Consider the following 22,303-nt stretch of genomic DNA (forward strand, 5'->3'; position numbering starts at 1 on the left):
CAAATCTGGGCTCATTTCAATCTATTTAAATTTCCTTTTTCTTTTTTAACTTCTTATGTGGAATATTGATTTTATTTCTTATCTTTTGTTATATGGTAGTACAGCTTTAATAGTGGAAATTTAATTGGAGTCTGGCACTAAAGTATTATTGATTTAAATTTTTTATGATCCTTTTTCATATGTTTTATATGCATGCAGACAGAATTTAGCTAACTTCCAATGAGTATAGTTATTAATACGAATCAGATTTTTTAACACACCTCCTCAGGACACTGTTGGCGGCACAAACTCCAAGGTGTAAGGATTTATGTTTTCTGCATTTGGTAATTAATGATGCAGGTTTTTTAGTATTGGAATTTAATTGATAACACATGTCATTTTGCCCTACTTTTCATTTAAAATGTGATGCTAAGTGACAAAAACAGTTCCTTATTTGTGATTTTATCTCCATAGCTGAGAATGCTTTATGAAAGCAAGTGTTCATTACTATTTCTATTTTGCAGAATCTCTTGGGTTTTATTTTTTGTTTGTTTTGCTGAGGGATGAATATTGATTTTCCAGATACTCCATGATATGTTATAAAAAGGTTTGAAGTTGGAACCAGTGTTTCCTGAATCAATTTATTTGACCATAATGCTTTCAAAGTACTCTCACTAGTCTGTTTCAGAAATTATTATTTAATTAGGCAGGTAAAAAAGTGGCTGGTCATGGTGTTTTGCAACAACTGACTATGAAACATATACACTGCACTTTTTTCCTCCAATGATTTAATTCATACAATTTAATAGTTCATTCTGAAGGTGAAAATACATGTATTAAATCCTAGGGGCATTCTTTAAAATGGCCATATTCTTTTTTTTTTTTTTTTTTCTTTAAGGCATGATCACTATAACTTTTTGTCCTTTTTTTTAATCTTATGAAGCTGATACTACACGTGTGCCACAGCCGCTATTGCTGATGCAGAAGTGTATGCCATCTTGGCTTAATCAGGAAGCTACTATTAATCACAGTGTATATTAAATGACCTTTGCTATATCTATACTATAATGAAACCAATATATGTTCTAAAACTTACCAATGCGTGTGTTACTTTTCCACCAATAAAAGTGTTTTTAAGAGAGGACTGTATCAACACTATTTAAACTGTATTACTCACACAAGGAAAATTACCTTTTAATTCAGTTTACCAGAGCTGGAAAATGAAATGTATTGTATTTGCCATGCACAGCCCCAGAGTGTTCTCCTGGGGCTACTAAAAATGGCATTGAGTGTCACATCTGACCCAGCCACTCAGCAGTCTGGGAAGCCAAGTATGTGACTGCCAATTTCCAGCAAGCTATCATTTCCCAGATCCAGGTCTGGAATTTAGGTTATCTTGATAGCTATTGTTTAGCAAGTAGAAAAAGGAGTCACCTTTTACTTCACCAGATATTCCTGAAACAAACCTCAGGATTCAGGAAAAGAACAGGTGAAAACAATCAGTGAAAGGAACCCTCCCCTTATTGTAATAATGAAAGAGACACATCACAGCTACCCTTAGAGCTTGCATATTTATTGAACAAATCCTACTAAAATAGCTAAAATACATTGGGTACTTGCATTATTAAAGATCACATTGTTACAAAAGCCTGCATTTTCAGCAGTACACAACTGCAACTATACATAAATGCCACAACTGCTGAATATTACTTCTTGCTCTATATACAGCACAGCAGACATATCTATTCTATTGGAAAATAAAGTGTACAAGGAAAGGGATACAGAAGGTAGGGAAAGGAAAGAAATCTAGAAGTGCAGTGCATGCATTGGTATTTAACAGTCAGAAGCTAAGACAGTTCAGAACAAGGCCTGCCCTGTAAAAGGAAGAGCTAAAAGACAGAATTATATAAAAAATTAAGGTGGGCTTTCAGACTGTGTCTAACACAACAACACTCCATGAGTAGATGATACTGCTTAGTTTTGTGGTTTGTGTTATTTTGTATTGATAGTAGTTTGGGAGCAAGAACAAAAATGTAAAGTCCACGTAGATAGTACTGTGGAAATGTACACTTTCCCCTTTAGGACTTCTCTTCCCAGAAATTTGCTGTATTTTTCTTACTATATCCCCTAGTTTATGGATTTGAAGAGGACATTAAAACTTGTCCCTTCTTTAAAAAAGGCTTGTAAGAAAAAAAGACAAAAATCAAGAGATTTTGAGAAGTTGGTGGAAAATTATTGCTCATCTTTCTCCATAAGGTGGATAGGAGTCAGAAAGGAGATTTTACGAAAATTACAGTTTTGTGATTGCTCCCACTATAACTGCATGTTTGTGAGTGGACACTGATAGGGAATCAGTTCCTCACTTGTACACTATAAGTAGTTACTCACCTACAGCACTGAATAAGAAAGCCACACTGAAGACACAAGTAAACAAGTCAGTCCAGTCTAAAGAACAACATTCAGAAAAACAAAGTACCAACACCTTCTCAGAACATGGAAATAAAAAATAACTCCATCAGAGCTACCTTGCCAAGGAGCATATTTAAAGTCCAAAATAGCACCATTCATCAGTGTCTCAAATCCCGTGGCAGCATCACGATCACTTACCACAAGGAAACCATGAGTTTCATACTACTTCTATACATCAAAAGAGTACATGGATAAAATATAGAGATATATAGACAATCAATGAAAATAAACTACTAGGCTTGTTACATCTAAATGAAAAAAAAGGGGACTCTCAGCCTCTGCAAGAAGCAGTTTGGGTTGGTGGAAATGGAGAGAGTAGTTTACCAGTTGTGTGTGAGCTGTGGAGTTTGAGTAGTGAAAGACATTGCTGTGGTAGAACCAGGCCTGAGGGCCCACCTGTAATGTTTGTAAACATGGATTCACAGTGTGAAATTCTGAGAGCTTTCGCTTGAGTTAGAATGTTAAAAACTACTTTTTTATGGTACACGTTTATCCACTGTTATTCTCTAAAGCAAGGCTCAGAGTCCCATAGTTTCTTCTTACACTTGATGATTTACACAGAAACAATTTCCAATACATGACACCATGACCTCATCAAACCCATACACCATATGTAATATGAATGGAGAAATAATGTTTAGAAAGCGTAGAGGTAATTGATTTTGGTGAAATGTTGTCCATAGCCACTTGCTGGAGCCAGGCGTGCCCCCTCCACCTCACTTTTCTTGCGATTCACTTCCTTCGAGATGGGGAGATTTCCCTGTGGAGAGGAAAAAGTGATATTAGCTGTGCTTCTGTTTGGTGGGGTGCTCCCTTCTCCCATCTTAAGCTTTCCATAGTTCTCCAGCTTTAGTTCATCTACTAAACATGACTGAATAGCCTGTAAATACTGCCGCCACAGAGAACAATGGGGTTGTTTGAAAACCAGGCAGTTCTTGCAGCACCTGGGAAAAACATTTCACTTGGGCATGAATGAATGTGTCCTAGCAGCAAAAAATGCAGAAGAGCCAACATAAAAGTGCATCTTGTTTATGAAAGATCATTTTAATATTAAGAGAACTTTTTCCAGCTTAGACCTCTCATTTTTAAAAAACCTTACTGTTTAACTTACATACACTAGTAAGTCACTTCCTTATATTAATCCATCAAAAAGAGCACACACAAAACACTGCAGTGTCTTTCTTGTTCTGGGCAGGTAAGGAAGTGGTGTGCCATATAATACAGCTGCCTCAGATCTTTGCTAACCATACATATTAACTGTGCCTATTTAGCAAAGTTTTTAAACAGCATTTAAATATATGTTAATTTTAAGCCTCAGAAAGAAGCCTAAAGGCTAAGCACGTGCCTAAAGTACTCTGCTGATGATATGTCACTATGAGATCTGAAACAAAAATAATTTGTTGAGCTAATAATGTATCTAAAGGGAAAAACAGTCTATGTCTTTTGTGTTTAAAAGGTAAGAATTGTAACGGTATTTTATTGCTCATATTGTTTAGGATATGTTTGTCACATAAGCATAATGCTTCTCTTTGTATAAGAAATTAAAGTTATCTTCTCCATGTTCATTTTTTTTTTTTCTGATGTAAGGGTTGTGAATTTCTGAATTAGGAATTAAACACATGGCAGTTTCCCAATGACCAATAAAATGCCATTTTCAGCAATTTTCCTTTCCTGGCTCCTAAAACCCAGAATTTTCACTGGGATGTTCATACTTGCTACATTTACTTGTGCTGGGACTGAAGCAATCCCATGGCTCTCCCCCTTCATTTATCACAGTTTACAGGATAAATTCTGCTTTTAGGTAGGTAAACTCCCCATGGGGTCCTGCACTGCACACAGGTGCAGTTTTCAGTCTGAGCACAGAGCGAATCCCTTCCTGGAGACAACTGGTGGCCTGTTCCTTTGGGGCATCAAGAAGTGGAGGAAAAGAGCAGAATTTGGCCAGGACGTATGCAGAAGGATAAGGAGTTGTAACGTACATTTGCTAGAGCCTATATGGGTATTTTGCAAGCATTTCAAAATGAGAAAATAACGTTTAATTTTTAGTGACTGTACAAATATATTTCCTCACAGGACTCTAGAAAATTCCATCCTCATGATAATATTTTTACTTTTTTTTGTTGTACTAAATTTTCTACTTGTGTATCATTACAGGATATGAAGGGAAAACTAGAAACTTACACATGCAAACAGGCACACCACACAGACCAAAGGTCTGGGCAAATTTCCAAAAGCATTGTGTCGGGCAGTTCCTTTTCAGCTGTGAAAACAACCTCAGTCCTGAAATCCTGCCATACAATCATGAGATATAAAGTCCCTTGTGACCCTTCAAGGTCTGGAAATAAACTGTCATTAAGAACTGAAGCCTTTTATATTTGTTGGTTGCATGAAAATAAACTTAAAAAAAACCAAACCAACAAACCACTTTTATCTCAAATAATAGTTTTTAAAAATCTATTAATTTTACTTTATTCTTTCAGCAGTTCAAGCTGTTTAGCATTGAGTAGATAAAACTGCTCAGCTGGAGGACTGAAAACTTTCTGCAGTTTTTTTCACCAATTTATCCTAATTAATTTAATAGTACAAATGAAAAAAATTCCAAAGATGTACAGTCTCTGTTAAAGATGATACGCTGCTGGAAGCTGGACTGTGTGCAACTGATCCTGAAGTTGCTTTTGAAGGTCAATTGTGAAATAAAGTTTGGAGCTAGTTCTAAAAACTGGTCATTGTACCAGCATATGCCAAAAAATCTTCTGAAGAATTACATAAAGGCTAGGAAAAAACCATTGTATTTTAAAAACAAGAATCCAGTAACTTTAAAGGGGAAAAAGATTTATAATATGTTTCGGCTAGTTGAGAAACTGTTATCCCTTCCAAGAAACTTTTATTTTAAGCTAAGTACAGCATAAACCCACAGCTATTCATAAATCCAATATAATGCAGCATTGTTGCTATGCTGCACATAGTGCAGAGCTTCATACCTGTTCTTCAGGAGAAACTTCATTTGATGATGAATGACAACTTACTGAAAACTCCTAACTTAACATTTTGAATAAAAATAAACTAGTTAACACACAGCTGATTCATAAAATTAGCAAATTCATCTGGTGTAAGTATGACCCTATAGAGCCCATTCATCATGCTCTGGCACTGCTACCAGTCATCTCGGCTGAACTGTTGGAATACTGTCAATGCTAAGAATGGCAGTACTGCCACATATGCTAGTTTAAAGACTGGCAGGCTGGCACATGAGCCTGCAAATAGCCCACCTATAAACTTTAGAAGTTCCCTTGTAGAGTAAAAAGTGTACAGGAAAGTACAATGTTATCCAGACGGAATAATAGCAGAGTTTTGTTAACAGGGAGCAGAAGCCTAGCTAATAACTGAAACTTAATCAAAATGATTTTCCATGTGTTCTCTTCTTTACTTACCTGCTTGAGCCAGTAATTGAAAGGGAATATGAGAATAAAACATGTACATCCTGTAGTAATCTGTTATCTTTCACTACTCAAATTTAATGTCCAGATTCACATTTATTAAACCAGTAATGGTAACAGAATGAAATCTTATTAATTCTGTCTAATGAGCCACATCTTCTGCCTTTATGTTGTGGTACTTCTTGTCAAACTCAGAAGAAAACTACCTTGCTTTGTATGCTTGTTACTCATGCCAGGTAAGGCACAAGCAAGGTACTTAATAAAAGATAAGCAACACCTAGTTCCTCCTGCTGCATTATCATTGACTTTTTCATCTGCATTGCTAGGAAAGCATTGCCAAAATTAAGCATTCAAAACTCAGATGTCAGGCTTGTAAAAGTACGAGACAGGCTTAAGAAATATGGGCCCTTGAAAATTAGTATGTTTTCCTTTTGGTGTGCAGCCAGCAAGAGTCCATGTTTTCTGCAAGCCCGAAGGCTAAAAACATGATTATAAAATGAAAGCTGAAATCTTCAGTTAACTGCATGGTGCAAGGAGCCAAGGCTTTAAGAAAAACAGAGTAACATGAGACACGTGATGAAATCATGAGACCTGGCTACTTTCTTGAAGTGGTTGTAAAATAAAATGCATTGAACTTTCAAGTTTTAAATTCTTTTTTCTGAAAACTTTCATCTTAGCAAACTATTGCATGAAAGAAATTACACAAAACTTTACCTTTGGAAATTCCCCATCCCCACGGCTGGTTGGAAAGATCTTCTGGCTTAACCAAATCATTGAACCTGGCTGATAAACCTGCAGTGACATAAATATATACAAGATCTTACTAACAAAGAGAGATTCATTAAATGCGATGGTGTTCATGTGACAGACAACATGACTGAAACAAGTCTGATGTCAGTAGAGCTTAGCCCAGAGTGTTTAATGTTTAGTGCATATTTTTTTATACCCATGACAACATCTGTCCCTAGAGAATTCCAACTATATTGTTTTATGTTTATCTGCATTCAACAGGCGCTTTAAAAAAAAATAAATAAGAGCATTTTTTTTTAATATCTCTGATAAATTCTTTATAAGAGGATGTCTGTGCTAATGAACTTGCTGAGGATATTGTGAGAAAACATGTCCATTCCCTTCTGCCAGAGGTCACTGGCAAAGGGCTGTTTAATGAAGTTCATTATCTTTGCTGATGACTGCAGGTGACAAGAGCAACACACCTTTGATATCCTTTCACAATGAGTGGTGAACTAGAATGTATAACTTTGTAAGATCATTGAAACAATTATAATTCTGTGTTAGCACCCTGTATTTTCCACATTAAAAAATTTTCAACACATTATAAAACACATACAAGAAAATAGCTGGCAGCAGGATTTAATGGTTAAGGTGCTGGCCTACAATGTCTACAGGAAAATTCTTCTGTGTAGAATGGGTAAGATCTAGAGCTGGGCACTGACTACAGTGGAGGTTAAAGTGAATAAATATCAAGCTAATGCCTCTCAGCTTCAAGATGAAGATCGGAATATCTCTTCATCTCAGTCTCAGAAATGCTAAAGTGGTGAGGCACAAGTTACATACAATGCTGAAATCCTTAAATTTAATTCCTGCTGGGTCTGTCTCCTGGGCCCTTGGTGTTTGGTGAATTGAACTCTTTCTGCATGACACCTGGATGTCAAACTGTTAGTGTTTTGAGCTAGCCATTATTACACCATTCAAATTTGTTTGCACTTTGGGAATCAAAACTTTCATTGTCAGTTAAGTAAGTGATGGACCAGTTTCACTCACCGGCTTGCTACTGTGCATATATTGAAACATGAGGAAAGTTTTCATTTCTGTGGAGGTGCATGTTGACTATTAGGTGTCACAACTGGACTAGTTCTATCCTGGAGAAATTATTGGAAAATTACTTAAATCATCTTCCCAATAGAAAATACTGAGCTCTTCTATAATGCAGGACACAGAGGAGGGAAATTTAAAACACAAAGCTCAAGGCAGTGCCTGCTTTGTACATTGTCCCATGCTTTTCTGCAGTATAAACCACTGTGCTTTCTACTGATTAAAGGAACAGATTGGTGGGGTTTTTTTCATATCTGAGGTCTCAGACAAGCCAGTTCAGCTCTCTGGCTGCGTTTGACATAAAATAACCAATGCATAGCATAGGGCACCCTGTGAATTCAGTTAATGTTCACGCTGAATATTTGAAACACTTGAATGAAAGATACCAAGTAACCTCTGAGCTCTTCTGTTGCTATTTATAATCACCAGTTACCCATTCTGCAGTTATGTCTTGATTTTATTGTGTAGTCATACTTTCTGTGTGAAAACTCGTGGTGGGAAATAGCAATAGGAGTTCAGCTCTACCACAGGACATGCTGTTCACACCAGCAAAGTATACAAAATGTATATAGGAGGATGGCATAAGCATCAGAACACAGTATTAGTCATTATCATGAATACAACCTTCTATATTTTCCATGGAGCCTGAGATGTATTTAGGTTTGCCTACAGGCCATGTTATCCCTATTAATAAACTAATAGGAATAAAATAAGCACCTGAAGTTAAATGAAAAAGACAGGAAACCTCAAATTAAATTCATAAAAACTTGGAGGAATTGCAGTTTGAGGGTGGATTTTGGGAATGAAGCAGGACGGAAAAGGTGTAAATTGTAACATGAGCTCACAACTCTGCTCCAGGGTTAAAAAAACAAACACCAAAACCTACCACCACCCAAAAAATAACCTGCACAATCCCCAAACTCTTCAAACTCTTTCACAGTAATTCTCTGTAAAGAAAAAAAAAATCCATTCATATCCTTTTTTCTTCTTCAAAACCAAATACTGTGGCCCATATTGGTAGATAATAATCACGTGGACCTATTTCACATGAAGTGACTGTTCTGCTATGACTGTACCAGAGTCCTGAATGGACAAAGGACTTTAAATCTCTGCCTTGGGAGCAATGCTGAAGGGCTGGAGAATCATGGCTTAGATCCTGGCCAAATGGAGGAAGATTCTGGAATGGAAAAAAAGATGCTGGCATAGAGAAGTCCACTTAAGATTTACTGTAATTCACTACAAGGGGAAAAAAAAGACAAAAAGCAAACCATGATGTCTTGCTGTGCTTTATAAATGCAGAAACTACTTAGAAGTTCAAATATACTGATAACTAGGGTGTTAGAAAAACATATAGAACATTAATTCAACGACAGCCGCTCAAAATTACTGATATAAATGTTGCAAGATGAGCTACAGAGAGAGGAAAGCAATGCTCCATTATGGAGTAGGATGTAAGGGTTACAACATTCCAGCTGTTAGCATGAAGCAAATACTCCTAAATAAATGCTTCCATTGATAAACACCAAATTTTCATTTCTTAGTACTTCCTGTGTGACTGTTATGCAAGTGCAGGCTTGGCTTAAATAACCAAAGTATCAGGATTCAGAACAGAATTACTGAGCTTTAGGACGGATTGAAAACTGCAGTCAGTGCAAGTCTGTGTAATGCTGACTCACACTGATAGCCTCAGTATTGGATACTCATTAGCCAGACAGTCAAGCTAGGAAGCTTCATCCATGAACTATGACATCTGGGAAGAGCTACCTGAGACACTGCTATACAGCAACATGCAGTTCTGCCTGAAACACTGACAACTTGAAAACTGGGAATTATGGGTCCTCTATGCGTATGTGTTCAGTTTAGTAGCCTCCAGTCTCCTGAAAAGACACAAATAATAAAATTTAATATTGAAAGAAGAGCAAAAGTGGAGGAAAAGAAATGCCTAGTCTATGTACCAGCTCTCTCAGATTCCAGAACAACTGACGGTTTTTTGTGTTGTTTCGGTTTGGGTTTTTTTTTTTTCAAAACCAGGAGGATTCAAAACCAGCAGAGTCTTCTTTAGTCCTTTTCCCAATAGGCTGAGAAACTCTTTTGCTCTTCCTCCATTTTACCAACATTCAAAATTCCAATTCCGTTTTTTTTTCATTGCAAGCCATGCCTTCTTAAAGAACAATTGTAGGGGAGCACAATATTTTGCCCAGCCTTAAAACAGATACATAGAATAATTTTAACAGAGCTGAATGAAACATACTCTATCAGTCACATCAAAATGCTAATATTGATTTGGTACCCACTCTTCATTCCTATTCATTAAGAGCATCTTTCAAACAGTCAGAAAAATCCATCAAGAGGAAAAAACCCTCAGATTTATGGCATGCTAAACTTACTAAAATGATCATACTCCTGTTAAGCATTCCCAAGGTTTTTATAGTTAAAAAACAATTGAGAAAGCCCTTGGAATTACTTTTTATATCTTTTTTCCCCCATGTGAACCACAACTAAATTCCTGCAACCGAGTCTTGTTCAGGACTTAAGCTGTATTCAACTGCACTCTTGATTTCTTAACTTAAAGTTTATTGAGGAGCAACTGCTCTGAGGAAATCAACAACCACCTTTTAGAGAACTTCAGATAACTTATTTGTCTTACAAATCAATTTTGAGGCAGAGGGAAATGAAAACAAAAAGGAAATGATGACAAGTGCTCTAGATCCTAATTCCAAATAAAGGTCACCATCTCCAGTAATTCCGCAGTAGCCTACCTAGGAAAGGAAAAATAAAGAAAACTATAAGAAAAATATTTACTATATGGATTAGCAGTGTAATAGCAGACACAGATGGCAACATGCTGAGAAACAATGGAGTAGAATGATAAGAGGTGTGTGTGGAAAAGAAAGAAAGAAAAAGGCATGTTTGTTCTCTCATTTAACAGCACTAAAATGACATTGTGCAGCTGTGAGGACTAAGTGCCCTGTGTGTGCCTAATCCAGAACAGAGAGAGGGAGAGAGGCCACCCTCCTCCTGAGAGTGGGCTGTATAGCCAAAAAGGAACACTGCTCTTCATTTCTGTATCCACATTTCTTTAAAATTTCTTAGTTACCAGCTACTTTGAGCTCTAGATGTACTTTTCACAGCACATCCTACCATGCACTTCTCAATTCCCCCAAATGCCTCCCACTGCAATAAAATATTTTCTTTCTAACCGACGTCCCACAATCACAATCCAAATGCATAAACAATCTTACTGCACCACTGCTCAAACACTAAATAAGTAACTTTGTGAATGAAAACCTCACTAATTCTTTTTAAACCAAACTGGAGGGAAAGCTTGTGCAAGGATTAAAGCCTTTGCTTCAGTGCAAGGGGTAAACTAATGCTCCCATCTGTAGCAATTTATTTTTAAGACTGTGAAGGGAACATTATGAAAGTATAAAATACAAATATCCACTGTGTTGCTAACCTAGAGCACAAGATTTAATACATATAGCAGCTGTCAGCTGAATGGTTGCTGCTCTTTAAGAGTTTAGTTGGGCAGCAGTATTCTATCAGTCAGCTTTTATTTTCCAGGTCTTCTGGAGAGAGCAATGACAAGGCTACATGAAGAGTACTCATCATTACTCCTTATTTCAATGAGTCCTTGAAGTTTTGATGAGCCTTTGTTATATTTAAGAAGCTGTACTCATGATCGAACAGGATGCTGCTATTGTGATAGGCTGACTCTGGAAGAGGCTCACTGAGGAAGCTTTTCCTATTGAAACAGCAGAAAACAAAACTTGGCCAAGTTAAAGTGCAACTTCATTACCTTAGCTTAATAATTTAAAAATTCTGTGAACATGTGATTTAGCAGATGGGAGGCTTAACAATTTTGTGAACTTGTTTGCTTGAGTGTCTCTACATCACGAATCTGATCCTCTGCTTGAGGTGTGGCAACAGTCATCCCAAATAACCTGACTTCATGTTTTCAGTATCCTGTCAGGGCAGCAGATTTTTCTGTCATCCCTGTTTTCCACATCAGTGCCATGAACATTAAAAAATCAGTGGGGAAAAACAATAATTTACATTTCTTTCACTTGGTTAACTCCACACAGTAAAGAAAGTTAGATAAATGGTGTGAGAGAACTGATGAAGAATTACATCATGATTCTCCAGCTGGGATTGCTCCAAGTGGCTCACCCTTTTGTGAGACTTCACCTGCCATTGCAATGATAATTAATACTTGGCAGCATATCAGCAGAACATGGCAGGACAACTGTACACCTGAATTTGCCTTTGACTTCTCTGCATCAGCATCCTTTGATGTCTTTGCCTTTTCATGGGGAAGATATTATTGCTGCTTTTTATTCCTCCCTATCTGATGACTCAAACTCGCAACCACATAGAGATGAAAAGGCCTAAATGAGACAAGTATGCTTTTTCTTGCATCCCCCTCTCCACACTGCACATGAATTATAAAGTTTATTCATTAGGTATTTGGGGATTTTTATAGTCCTTTGGCATCTCTTCTGCAATTTCTGTCAATTTCACAGAATAGGATGTCATTTGCTCCTTCCCTACACAACATAAGGAAGTGACCTTGGAAGTAGTTTTTTTAGATTTTAATGGAAAATCTCCCCCTGTAAACCCATCTTCATCTGTTGTTTCCTTTTTTCTTCTTAAAGCATCTATTTTTGATGTTACACTGAAGTGTCTGCTCCTATGCAATCTCCTACCTTGGCTTATCTGCACCAGCTGCTTCAAGGGGCTCACTCCTGCCCTCATCCATACACAAGTTACATCTTTTATATGTGTGTACTTACATATAAGACTTCTGCCCACTTCTTTACCCAGGAAGAAGCCCTCTACAGAAACTTCAGCTGTCTTCTAACATATGTGATTGAATGAGGTTAGTTAGAGAAAACACTTTCTAACTTTGCCTGGGGAGGAATCCACACCACCTGAATGTAATGCAATTTTTAGGAAGAGAGATCAATTTTCACTTTTCTGCACCAGTTAGGATCAATACAGCTTGTGTGCTACAAGTGTTGTCATGCTGCTTTTTTACTTCATTAATACACAGAAATAATTGCAAAGCATTGTTAATATTTACCATGCATACACAAAGACTAAGAGGAAAAAATCTAACAGTACATTGTGAACACTGTCATAAATGCTCCTCCAGCTTCTTAATGAGTTAATGATTTTTACAAAGATACTCATTACCACAGTATTGCACTCCTTGAAAGAGAAAGAATGCATTTATTTCAGAAAAAATAAGAAACAAATGTATTATGTGGAAAGTTCCATTAAGCAATAAAATGGCTGCAAATTACTTTGTTCCTCCAGTAAATTTTTGTGTATGTTCTCTGAAACTGCAAAACATCACAGAAATCAAAAGAAGCAAATCAGCCATCAGATAACCAAACTCAGAACCCAGTACAACCCCACTTTTTTTTTTTTTTTTGCCTCTGTACTACAGTATTTTTTTGTTGCTTTACTTAACATGCAACACACAGAAAAACAACAACAGGGATGAGAATTAAAATAATACTCAAGTTCTCAGTTAATTACATAGGAGTTTGTAATTTGCTCTTCAAGTACAATAAGGTAGAACTTAATTGGTAACTATTTGCATCTACACCTAATGGTAACTGCAGAACATGAGGCACATAAGCAAATCTCTTGTTATAAACTCAGGTGAACACATGTCATGGAAGCAAAAATACTGGACCAAAGGATGCATAGTGGTTTTTCAGTAGTTTCATACCTAACATGGACAAGTTACTTGAGCTACGGAGGAAGAAAAAGAGCATGGTCAGAGGCTGACCAAAAAGCCTATTTAGTGCAGTGTTCTCACTCTACTGAGTTTTGATCTTAAGGGAAAGACCAGCAAGAACAGTGGCCAGTAAGTAAATCCTTAAGAATAAGAACAGAGACAGACCAGAAAAATGCTTCTCCTGTGTGCCCTCTCAAACCTGGCCCTCCAGTCTTGGGGTACACAAAATGTATACACCAAGAAGTCTCCCCAAAAAGTGTTTGTTTTTCAAAATTTCCTATACAATTTCTAAATTAATGGCCTGAACACTGTAACTTACAGAAGGCTCAAGAGACTGCTTTGGACTACAAGAGCTTTTCTCTCACATACCAAAAAGATGAGCAGAAATCCTACCAGAGATGCTGTTCCCCAAGTGGAGGCAAGCTCACTTCCTCTGCCAACTGCTTTCCAGTGGTAGAGAGTTGAGCCCAGCCATGAGAGCCCTCCTTTCCCCTCCAGAGTTGCCAGCCCCTTGCCCAAGCACCATTTTACAGGCAAGTATTAAAAAGCCCTAGCCATACTCTTGGAAACGGGAGAGAGAACCACATTGTAGAGCCACTACTCACTTACCTCATTAAAAGAGATGTAATGAGGGCAGCTGATTGTTAACAAGTGCTTGAAAGCAGTGTGGTACATTTACCTGAAGCCTATTACCAGGCTCTACTAGGCAGGCAGTAATGCAGCTAAGTGCTACTCCAGATACAAAAGCACAAAATGTATCATGTATGTTCTGGAGGCTAAAAGTAATAAAATATCTGTGGGTTCTGGGACTCATCTAAGGAGCTGTGTAAACTCATACGCTTTCGTGATGGAGATTTATCACAGATACACAGCCATTTTAAAGCAAAGAAGGAAGATTTGTTCCTCTCTAACTTGACCTTTCTAAGTAGCTCTGTGGTGTCAATGTGCACCTTCTAAATATCAGTGCTGGAAGAGGCCAGGGGTTCTTTCTGATAATGTGTGTATTAAGTCAAGGCTTTTACCACCTCCAGTGAGGACACACAAATTTCTTATAACTTTTTTCAACTGGCTCCCACATAAGTATGCCAAGCTAGTAGAGAGACAATCAGGTTACTGTTAACAAAATTATTCCAGAGACAGTTCTTCCTGCAGGATGAAAAAATCCTACTAATTCTGAGGGTGGGTTGTTTTTGCTTGTTTGTTTGTTTTAATGCAGTATTTACACAAGGAAACATCAGGAATGCTCCCAGCAACATGTACACAGGGATTCATTCAGTCCTGCTACTGTGAATTTGCCAGACCAGAAGTCCAAATTGAATTACATATAACAGTCAGTAATGATTCATACTATCATTCTACATTAAACATTTGAAAATAATATTTTTTGCACCTTTTGAGATTGTGCCCTCAATCAATATGGTTTAATGAGGTGAATAAATATTTGAAATAAAACCATAATACAAAGAGTTAAAACTATTTTTATTAAAATGTCCTCTTCCAGTAAATGATGCCAACTGAATTATGTTTATGAAGTTGTTCTAGAACTATTAACTGTCATCCTTTTCCAATCTCTTTAGCCATATACAAGAATCAGAACTCAAGTATGAAGCAGCAGTATACCAATGTTAGAAAAAAACTAAAAATATTGTTAGTTATGGCTTTAGATCCCAAGCCTTAAAAACCAATGTCACATCTGTAGTGTTATTAGATATATATTCTTATTTCTGATTTTCCAAAATTTCAGCCTTTGAGAAAAAATTTAGTAAAAATCTTTCCTGGACCTAGTATTGCATAAATCTCCATTCCACGTGTCAACACAGTTCTGTTCTGATAGAGTATACTGGGGCAGAGTAACAAAATTTTAGCACCCAGAGCATATTTCTGACTGAGTAGAAACAAGTATATAAAAGCTTTTGTCTTTTCATGTGCATATGAGCTGTACCACTGAAATATCCACAGTATCTATACCTCTGGGCAAAAAGTACTTTTTTTTTTAAGCTCTACTTTTCTACTCATAATCAAGTACATGTTTGTTTTCTGCTCAGCTGAACAGGTGGCTTGACAGAAGTATTCCAAAAACTTGTTTGTATTTCTGCTTATAAACTTTGTAAGCTGGAAATTTTAATTCTCCCTGAGTTTTCATCAATCAAGCAGCACTGCATAAACTACACACAATGTACGATATGCACATTACATAAGCATAATAAAAAAGCACAATATACACATTCAGATGGCCAAAACTGCTTAGCTTTCATCCCTCACAATTACTTCTCTTGACCAAATTAGGCCCATGCTATACACGAACAGAAGAGGATCTGACAGTCCTGCAGGTTCTGTGTGGCTCTGACTTACCATAAAGGAGACTCCAATTCCGGTTCCAGTACCAGGCTTGGTAATTATCAACCAGGTATGAGTTTTCTCATGCCAGACCAAGAGCTGCTTTTGTCCAGTTTGTGCCTAGTAATAGGTTGGACATAATGTCTCATTTCAATACCTTGCCTTCTTTTTCCCCTCAGAGCATATAAAAGGTTCCAAATAATGCCTGCCTCTGCCAGACCAATTCTAGGCTCCATTCTCCACAAATAATCCTAAAATTATGCAGACCTGTTCCAGCCCAGGAGCACAGAAAATTACAGAATGTGTAAAGACACCTGCATGTAACTCCCTGGAAAATGGTTAGTAATGGCTAAACTGGGATGACATCTTAAACATAAAATTTGCTTCATAAATATCTTCACCTAATGTAAATGATATTATAATTTCTTTACAAACTAAAAAAAACACCCCACACAAACAAAAAACTAAATGGGATGGTGATTCTTTTCAACCAAATGCAGGCTATCATTTCTTTCCCTCTGACTTAACAAAGAAGGGCTTTTCTCCAAACTGTTTTCACCCCTAAACATCATCATCCCCTATTTCTCTTTTTCCCACAGTAAGACTATAAAATGCAGGGAATGTAAATGACAGAATATGACAGAATAACCTCAGAACTGATGCAGTTCAGGCAAGGATGCACTACAGGAAGCATTCAGCCCAAATGACCTATTTCCAGCGCCTTTTTGCTCTGGGATGACACAGCTATACTGTACAACAGCCAGCCTAGGGATTCCACACCAGTAAGACAGGCTGACAGGAAACCTGTCTCATTTTGGTAAGCCAGGAGCAAATTAATGATTGGCTCTAGATTATCTTTTGTGTACTTTAAGAAAAGTCAAAATTAAATTATTAAGGATCTGTTTACTGATATACACATTTATTATTATTAGGTTGAATTCCTCAAGCACCTGCTCTGTGAGCTCTCAACTTAACCTACAATGCACAAGAAGGAGAAAAGGACACAGCTGAGTGCTTTGGAAGCAAATAAACAGACCATTTCTCTAACTGTATAAAATGATAGTCTGGTTTCTTTCTTTAAAAACCAATATTTACCGTAACAAACACAAACAAACAACACAAACCCCAACCCTTTCCTGGTTTTGGTAGGAGACTTCTTTGAGGTCACAGAAAACTGCAATTAAGACTTCCTTACTCCCACTCTTCTAACAAGTTCCTTTATTTAAATGATTGGATCACTTTCAATGATTGGATGGGGCAGAAAAAAATTAAAACAAATTATTTTTTTAAATTCTTTTTTAGTTAGAACCTTTTTCCCCCCTGGTTAGCACTAAAATTTTAGTTTATATTTCATGACACTCAGCACTTGCCATGAAGGTAGTATACAGAAGTTCTAGCATTTCAAATTAAAAGAGCACTTAATTTACCTCAGGATTTTATACATTGCACATAAATATAAAACGCTCTTTCCTCCTTCAAGTAGACACTTAAGGAAATACATTATGCAGAAGTAAGGACAGATCCCCAAATGGCAAATGTTCTTGTGTAAGATGGCTCAAAATGTCTATGAGTTAAAATGATAAGAATAATAAAAAGTGCAATCTTCTGCTCTTCTGTTTCTCTTAAAATTGAGGATATTATTATTAAACAGGTGCAAGAAAGATTGATTAATTAACCAGATAATTCTAATTCCAAGTCCAGGAAAAGGAGAAGCAGCACTGAAAACTAATGTGTTAAATAACTTGCTTTTACTGTTTAAAACATTTTATGAGAAAAGAGCATTAAGAAACTAAGAGGGTAAGACAGTGAAGTTAAACCAAGAATTCGTTTGTTCTCACTTATTCTAGTCACTTCAAATTTTACTGTAAGCCTAGCTAAATAATTAATGAACTTTCAGACAGGCAAAGGAATAAGAAAGTCATTTTCCACCATTTTTTAAGGTCTATCTCAGTCTAGTGAAACATGATAGCTAAATTTTCACTGGTCAGTGAGAGGAAGATAGAGCCTTTGCATATACTGTGATATTAAAAACAAAGTAAGAACTTTTATTGTCATGTATTGCAGTGTGTAGAAAGTGTTGATACGCAAAGAAGAGTATTTCCTGCAAATTAGAATGGTTAGAGATACTTGCAGTTAATCCAAGAATATGGCAAAGACAAGTGTGTCCACTACTGCAAGGAAAGTGTGTCACTGGTCTGACTTAGTATTACATTCAGTGTTAGTGTGCCAGGAGTGAAAGAAAGGGGGGGAAAGGGTGGTGGTAGGAGAAGAGATTCTGCCAAGTATCACATCTTAAACAACCTTGCAAGCTGGGGTAAAACCTAATCATACAGTTTAATTCTGATCACAAAAAAGAAGTGGAACTTTTAAAAATAGCTAAATGAGGTTTGTATTTATGTTACACTGCAAAGCAAACAATGGGACCAGACAGGTGAGTAACAACAGGGTTTTTTGCATTTGGATAGCTCTAAGTTGTATTTTATGTTCTGGCCCAGAGACTGGCTTTACAAAACTGATTACATTGACTACTACAGGAACCTTGCTAGATTTATAGAACCATCTGCTGGTAGAAATCAGTGGCTATTTTATGCCTAACTAAACTTAAAATAATCTTTTGTTCCATAGATAGGCATATATTGCACATAGCAGCCTGCATAACATCTAAAATGTGGGCTGATTGTCACCTTGGTGTTGGTAGGAAAACAGTTGCCTTATCCAATATTCCACAGTTGTGTGAACAACATGTATTTTAACATGATTTCTATTCACAGTTTAAGTGAATCATTTCCCTTTTAATTCCCCACCCCCATCTATTCATTTATACACAGATGAGCAAAGCACTTTGATGAAAGTAGGTTCCAGAATAGACTAAAACTCCAGAATTTGAAAGTTTATTTTTGCAGATAGGAATGATATAAAACAAGGAGCCAAAAACAAAAACAAAGCCTTTATAACAGAGTATGTATTTGCTTATTTTAATCATTCTTTGATCATCCCTCCTCCCCCATATCAAAACAACCCCAAAGAACCAGACAGGGATAATATTTATACAATTAACCAATCTTCGTAAGAGTATGTCCCTCAAAACCTCACACTGGGGAAAATATTCTATGCTAATGTATACCCTATGCAATGCTACTTAAAGCATTGCTCAATACTAACTGAGGTTTGATCATGATTTTATCATGTAGCACCCAAAATACATCACATTTTTGCCAGTATATGTATTTAGATATGCTTCAGTGATAGCTGCATCCTCAACTAAGAATGCTATAGGATAACAAACCATCTAAACTAAATCTGCCTACTTTGAGCACTTTTTCTGAAAAAAACCTGTTACCTTTGTCCTGCTGATTCTGAGACAGTCCTTCTCAGAGAACACCATATTTATATGCATATCCTTAAAATCAGGAGTTTGTCAGCAGTGGTATCTCAAAGTATAACAAATGGGCTTTAGTCAATAAAAATACAAACACAATTAGCACTAAAGGAAACAGGTTATTGTTCGTTAAACACATTCCAAACAAGTACCTGTAAGTTCAGTCAGGTTTGAGGCCTAGACACTTTTTCTAGAACAGATCACAAAGAATGGTAGTGTTTTCAGAAGGTTAACCTAATAAGAAAATTTAGTTTACACCTTATGTACTTCCCTGACAGACTAACATTAAATCTGTTTCACTTACAAAGTGCAATGACCTATTTCTTCTTTCTGGGAGAAAGGTGTCAGTGTTGGCATTACTGGATATTGTTTTGTCTGCATACCTTGGTACCTGTGTTATGATGTGTATTTTTTGCAATAACTTAAATATTTCTTGTTTCAATTAAATAAGCCTTACTGCACAGAGAGGGATTTCAGATTTTTATTCAAAAAAATGCAAGAAAATATAAGATTCAACATAAGGAGCTTTTCAGAGTACATCAGTTATTGTATGGCAAATCCCCATAGCCTCAAAAATATGTTGTATAAAGGTCCTATTTATAAATGAGTATTGGGAAGAGGTAAATAAGGTTTGTATTGAAACAAAAAATTATTGATACTCTGCTAAAGCAACTAATTCTTACCATTTTTAGGTTCTGTTAAGTCTTGGGATTGCAGTTTCTCTCAAGTAGCACAAGGAGAACAATCTGAAAACAATTTTAAAAAAATTAAAAATGAAAAAAAAAGTCATTCCAACTGTTGTGATATTTGAAAGGTATGTTTTTGTCAGCATAACAGTGGGTGAACCAAGTATAAGCTTTAGTGCTTAAGATTAAAGTCATGCAAATTATTCTAACCACACATATGCTTATATATGATGCATCTCTGCACTTCAGTGGTCTGTAGGCTTAAATACAGGACAAAGGAATCCCTGGTACCTGGATTTGCAGAACCCTATGCTATTCTTAGCACTGGGTACATTTCTGAAGAGCCCCATACGTAATGGTTAACACAGGTAAAAATCTGTCAAGAGGACAAAAATCTGTCACTCTATGTTTACTGTAATTTGTGGTCCATTGTTCCCAAGCATACTACTAAGTGTGGGTTTTTGCAGTCAAGGAACAAGTATAACACAATGTAATGGCCCAGAGAGTAGGTATTTTTGGAAATGGCACTGCATTACATAACCTCCAGTTTTCTCCCTCTCTCTATTCCACACACACCCCCTATTTTGAACAGGGAGAGAAAAAAAAAGGAGAGTAGGTCCTACCTCATTTACTTTAAATTATCACTCTCTTAATGGACTGAATTGGTAGCATACCTCCTTTATCAGCTTTCTTATAGCAACAAAAATTAAAGTTCTCTTCTATTGATTACATATTTCTTACCTATAGCATGTATGTATGAAATACAATTAGGTATGAGTCATATGTTTACACAAACACATACATATTGGATTTAACACTGCAAACTCATATATCTATAAACGTACACAAAAACATTTGAAAAAAGCAGCACGTCACTACACATTCAGCAAAATATGGTTTGTTTTGGTTTTGGTTTTTTTTGGTTTTTGTTTTTTTTTCTCAACAGAACCACCCAAAATTTATCTGCTGCACATGCAAAAATGCAGAAGGCTGTTGCAAGAATGACTGCTTTCTAAAAATAAACCCCAGCAGCCTGAGAGGAATCCAGTGTCAGGGTGGAGAAGAGGGAGATTCGTTTTACAAGGGAGAAGAAAGGAGATGATAAACCTATCCTAGAGCCTTGCATGCATGCTAACAAAGCCAAGCACATTAGATTCAAAAATGCATTTTGGTGTTTACAGAGTGCAAAACCCAGAAAAGGGAAAAAAATTGGAAAATCACTTCTCATCTCCCCTTGCATGTGTGCAGAAAAATCCTCAGCCTAGAAATCCAGCCTTAAAGCACAAAGACAAAGAGTTAGATACAAATACTGCACGTTTTCTCATTTTCCTTAAAAAAGCCCGTTTGGAAATGTGCCCCGAGAGGGGAAAGCCAAGCTGCAGCAAAGTCCGGCTAAGGACAAAAAGAAATCAAAAAGAAATGAAAAGAAACAGAGAAACACAGAGAGAAGAAAGCGGAAAGGGGGGAGAGGGAGGGAGAGAGAGAAAGGGGATTAATTAAAAAAAATAAAATTCTGTGGATTGGAATTGCATATACTTACAGACAAAAGCCCCCGCTCCCTGCTCACTTTCTGTCCTTTCTACATGATCTGAAACACAAATGTGGATTACAAAAGGGCAGCATGCTACAGAAGGGAATTTATAGTTGGGGGAGTGGAGAGAGGGTAGGGGGTGTGGGTAAGAATGACTGCACCTCTCCCAAAGTGCAGCCTCGGAGAAAAAAAAAAAGAAAAAAGGGGTGGGGGTAGCTGGGGGAAAGTCTCTCTCTCTCTCCCCCCCTCCCTCCCTCCCCCCCATTCCCTCTCTCGGGCTGGGTTTTGCTTGCCAGCGCCGGTTATATTGAACAATGAGCTAATTCTGATGGTAGCTGGCCAGCTGCCAGCTCCATCCCCCCTTTACACACACACACACACACACGCACGCACACACACTCCCCCTGCCCGCCCGCCTCCCCCCGCACGATGCTGCAGCGCCAGACTGCTTAGTCTGCAATAATCCGCAGCCCCGCGTTCCCCCGCTGTCTGGGAGCCACCGGGCAGCGCCCGCCGGCCGAGCCCCGCCGGGGCAGCGCCGGATGCGGGGCGATGGTGCGGGGAGCAGGAGCGGGGCGATGGTGCGGGGAGCGGGTGCGGGACGCGGCGGGGCGGGCGCGGGGAGCGGAGCGCGCTGGCTCCGGGCCGCGGGGATCCCGCACCCCTGGGCGGCGGCCAGCCCGGGCGGGGAGCGCGGCCAGCGCGCTGCGCAGCGCGCAGGGCGGGCGGCGAGGGGGGGCAGGCAGAGCGCAGCCACGAACTGTAATAATAACCCTGCAAAGGGCATCTGAGGAGAAGGGGAGGGAGACGGAGGCAGCCGCCCGCCCGCCGCTTCGCCTCGGCCGTGCCTGTCTGGGAGGGGAGAAGATGGTGGGCGGGGAGGACTGGGAGCGCCGTGACACG

At 37.9% G+C, this 22,303-nt stretch overlaps 1 protein-coding gene across 4 annotated transcripts; it reads right to left on the bottom strand.

Annotated features, from left to right (window-relative positions):
• Positions 1-1,597: 1,597 nt before the first annotated feature.
• NREP (neuronal regeneration related protein) lies at positions 1,598-21,623 on the bottom strand. 4 transcript variants are annotated; one of them, XM_082301443.1, is made up of 7 exons: positions 21,410-21,623; positions 19,867-19,929; positions 15,820-15,924; positions 10,366-10,477; positions 9,483-9,595; positions 6,600-6,677; positions 1,598-3,208 (listed from the first exon to the last, which is right to left on the bottom strand). In XM_082301443.1, exons 6-7 carry the CDS (start codon positions 6,657-6,659, stop codon positions 3,086-3,088), a joined length of 183 nt encoding a protein of 60 aa, XP_082157569.1. In that variant the 5' UTR covers positions 6,660-6,677; positions 9,483-9,595; positions 10,366-10,477; positions 15,820-15,924; positions 19,867-19,929; positions 21,410-21,623; the 3' UTR covers positions 1,598-3,085. The 4 variants fall into 4 exon arrangements, with proteins under 4 accessions (XP_082157569.1, XP_082157570.1, XP_082157568.1 ...); XM_082301444.1 differs by lacking the exons at positions 10,366-10,477; positions 15,820-15,924; XM_082301442.1 differs by lacking the exons at positions 9,483-9,595; positions 10,366-10,477; positions 15,820-15,924.
• Positions 21,624-22,303: the final 680 nt, after the last annotated feature.

This window comes from Coloeus monedula (assembly GCF_965178545.1).
Source record: "Coloeus monedula genome assembly, chromosome: Z".
In the NCBI taxonomy this organism is placed as follows: domain Eukaryota; kingdom Metazoa; phylum Chordata; class Aves; order Passeriformes; family Corvidae; genus Coloeus; species Coloeus monedula.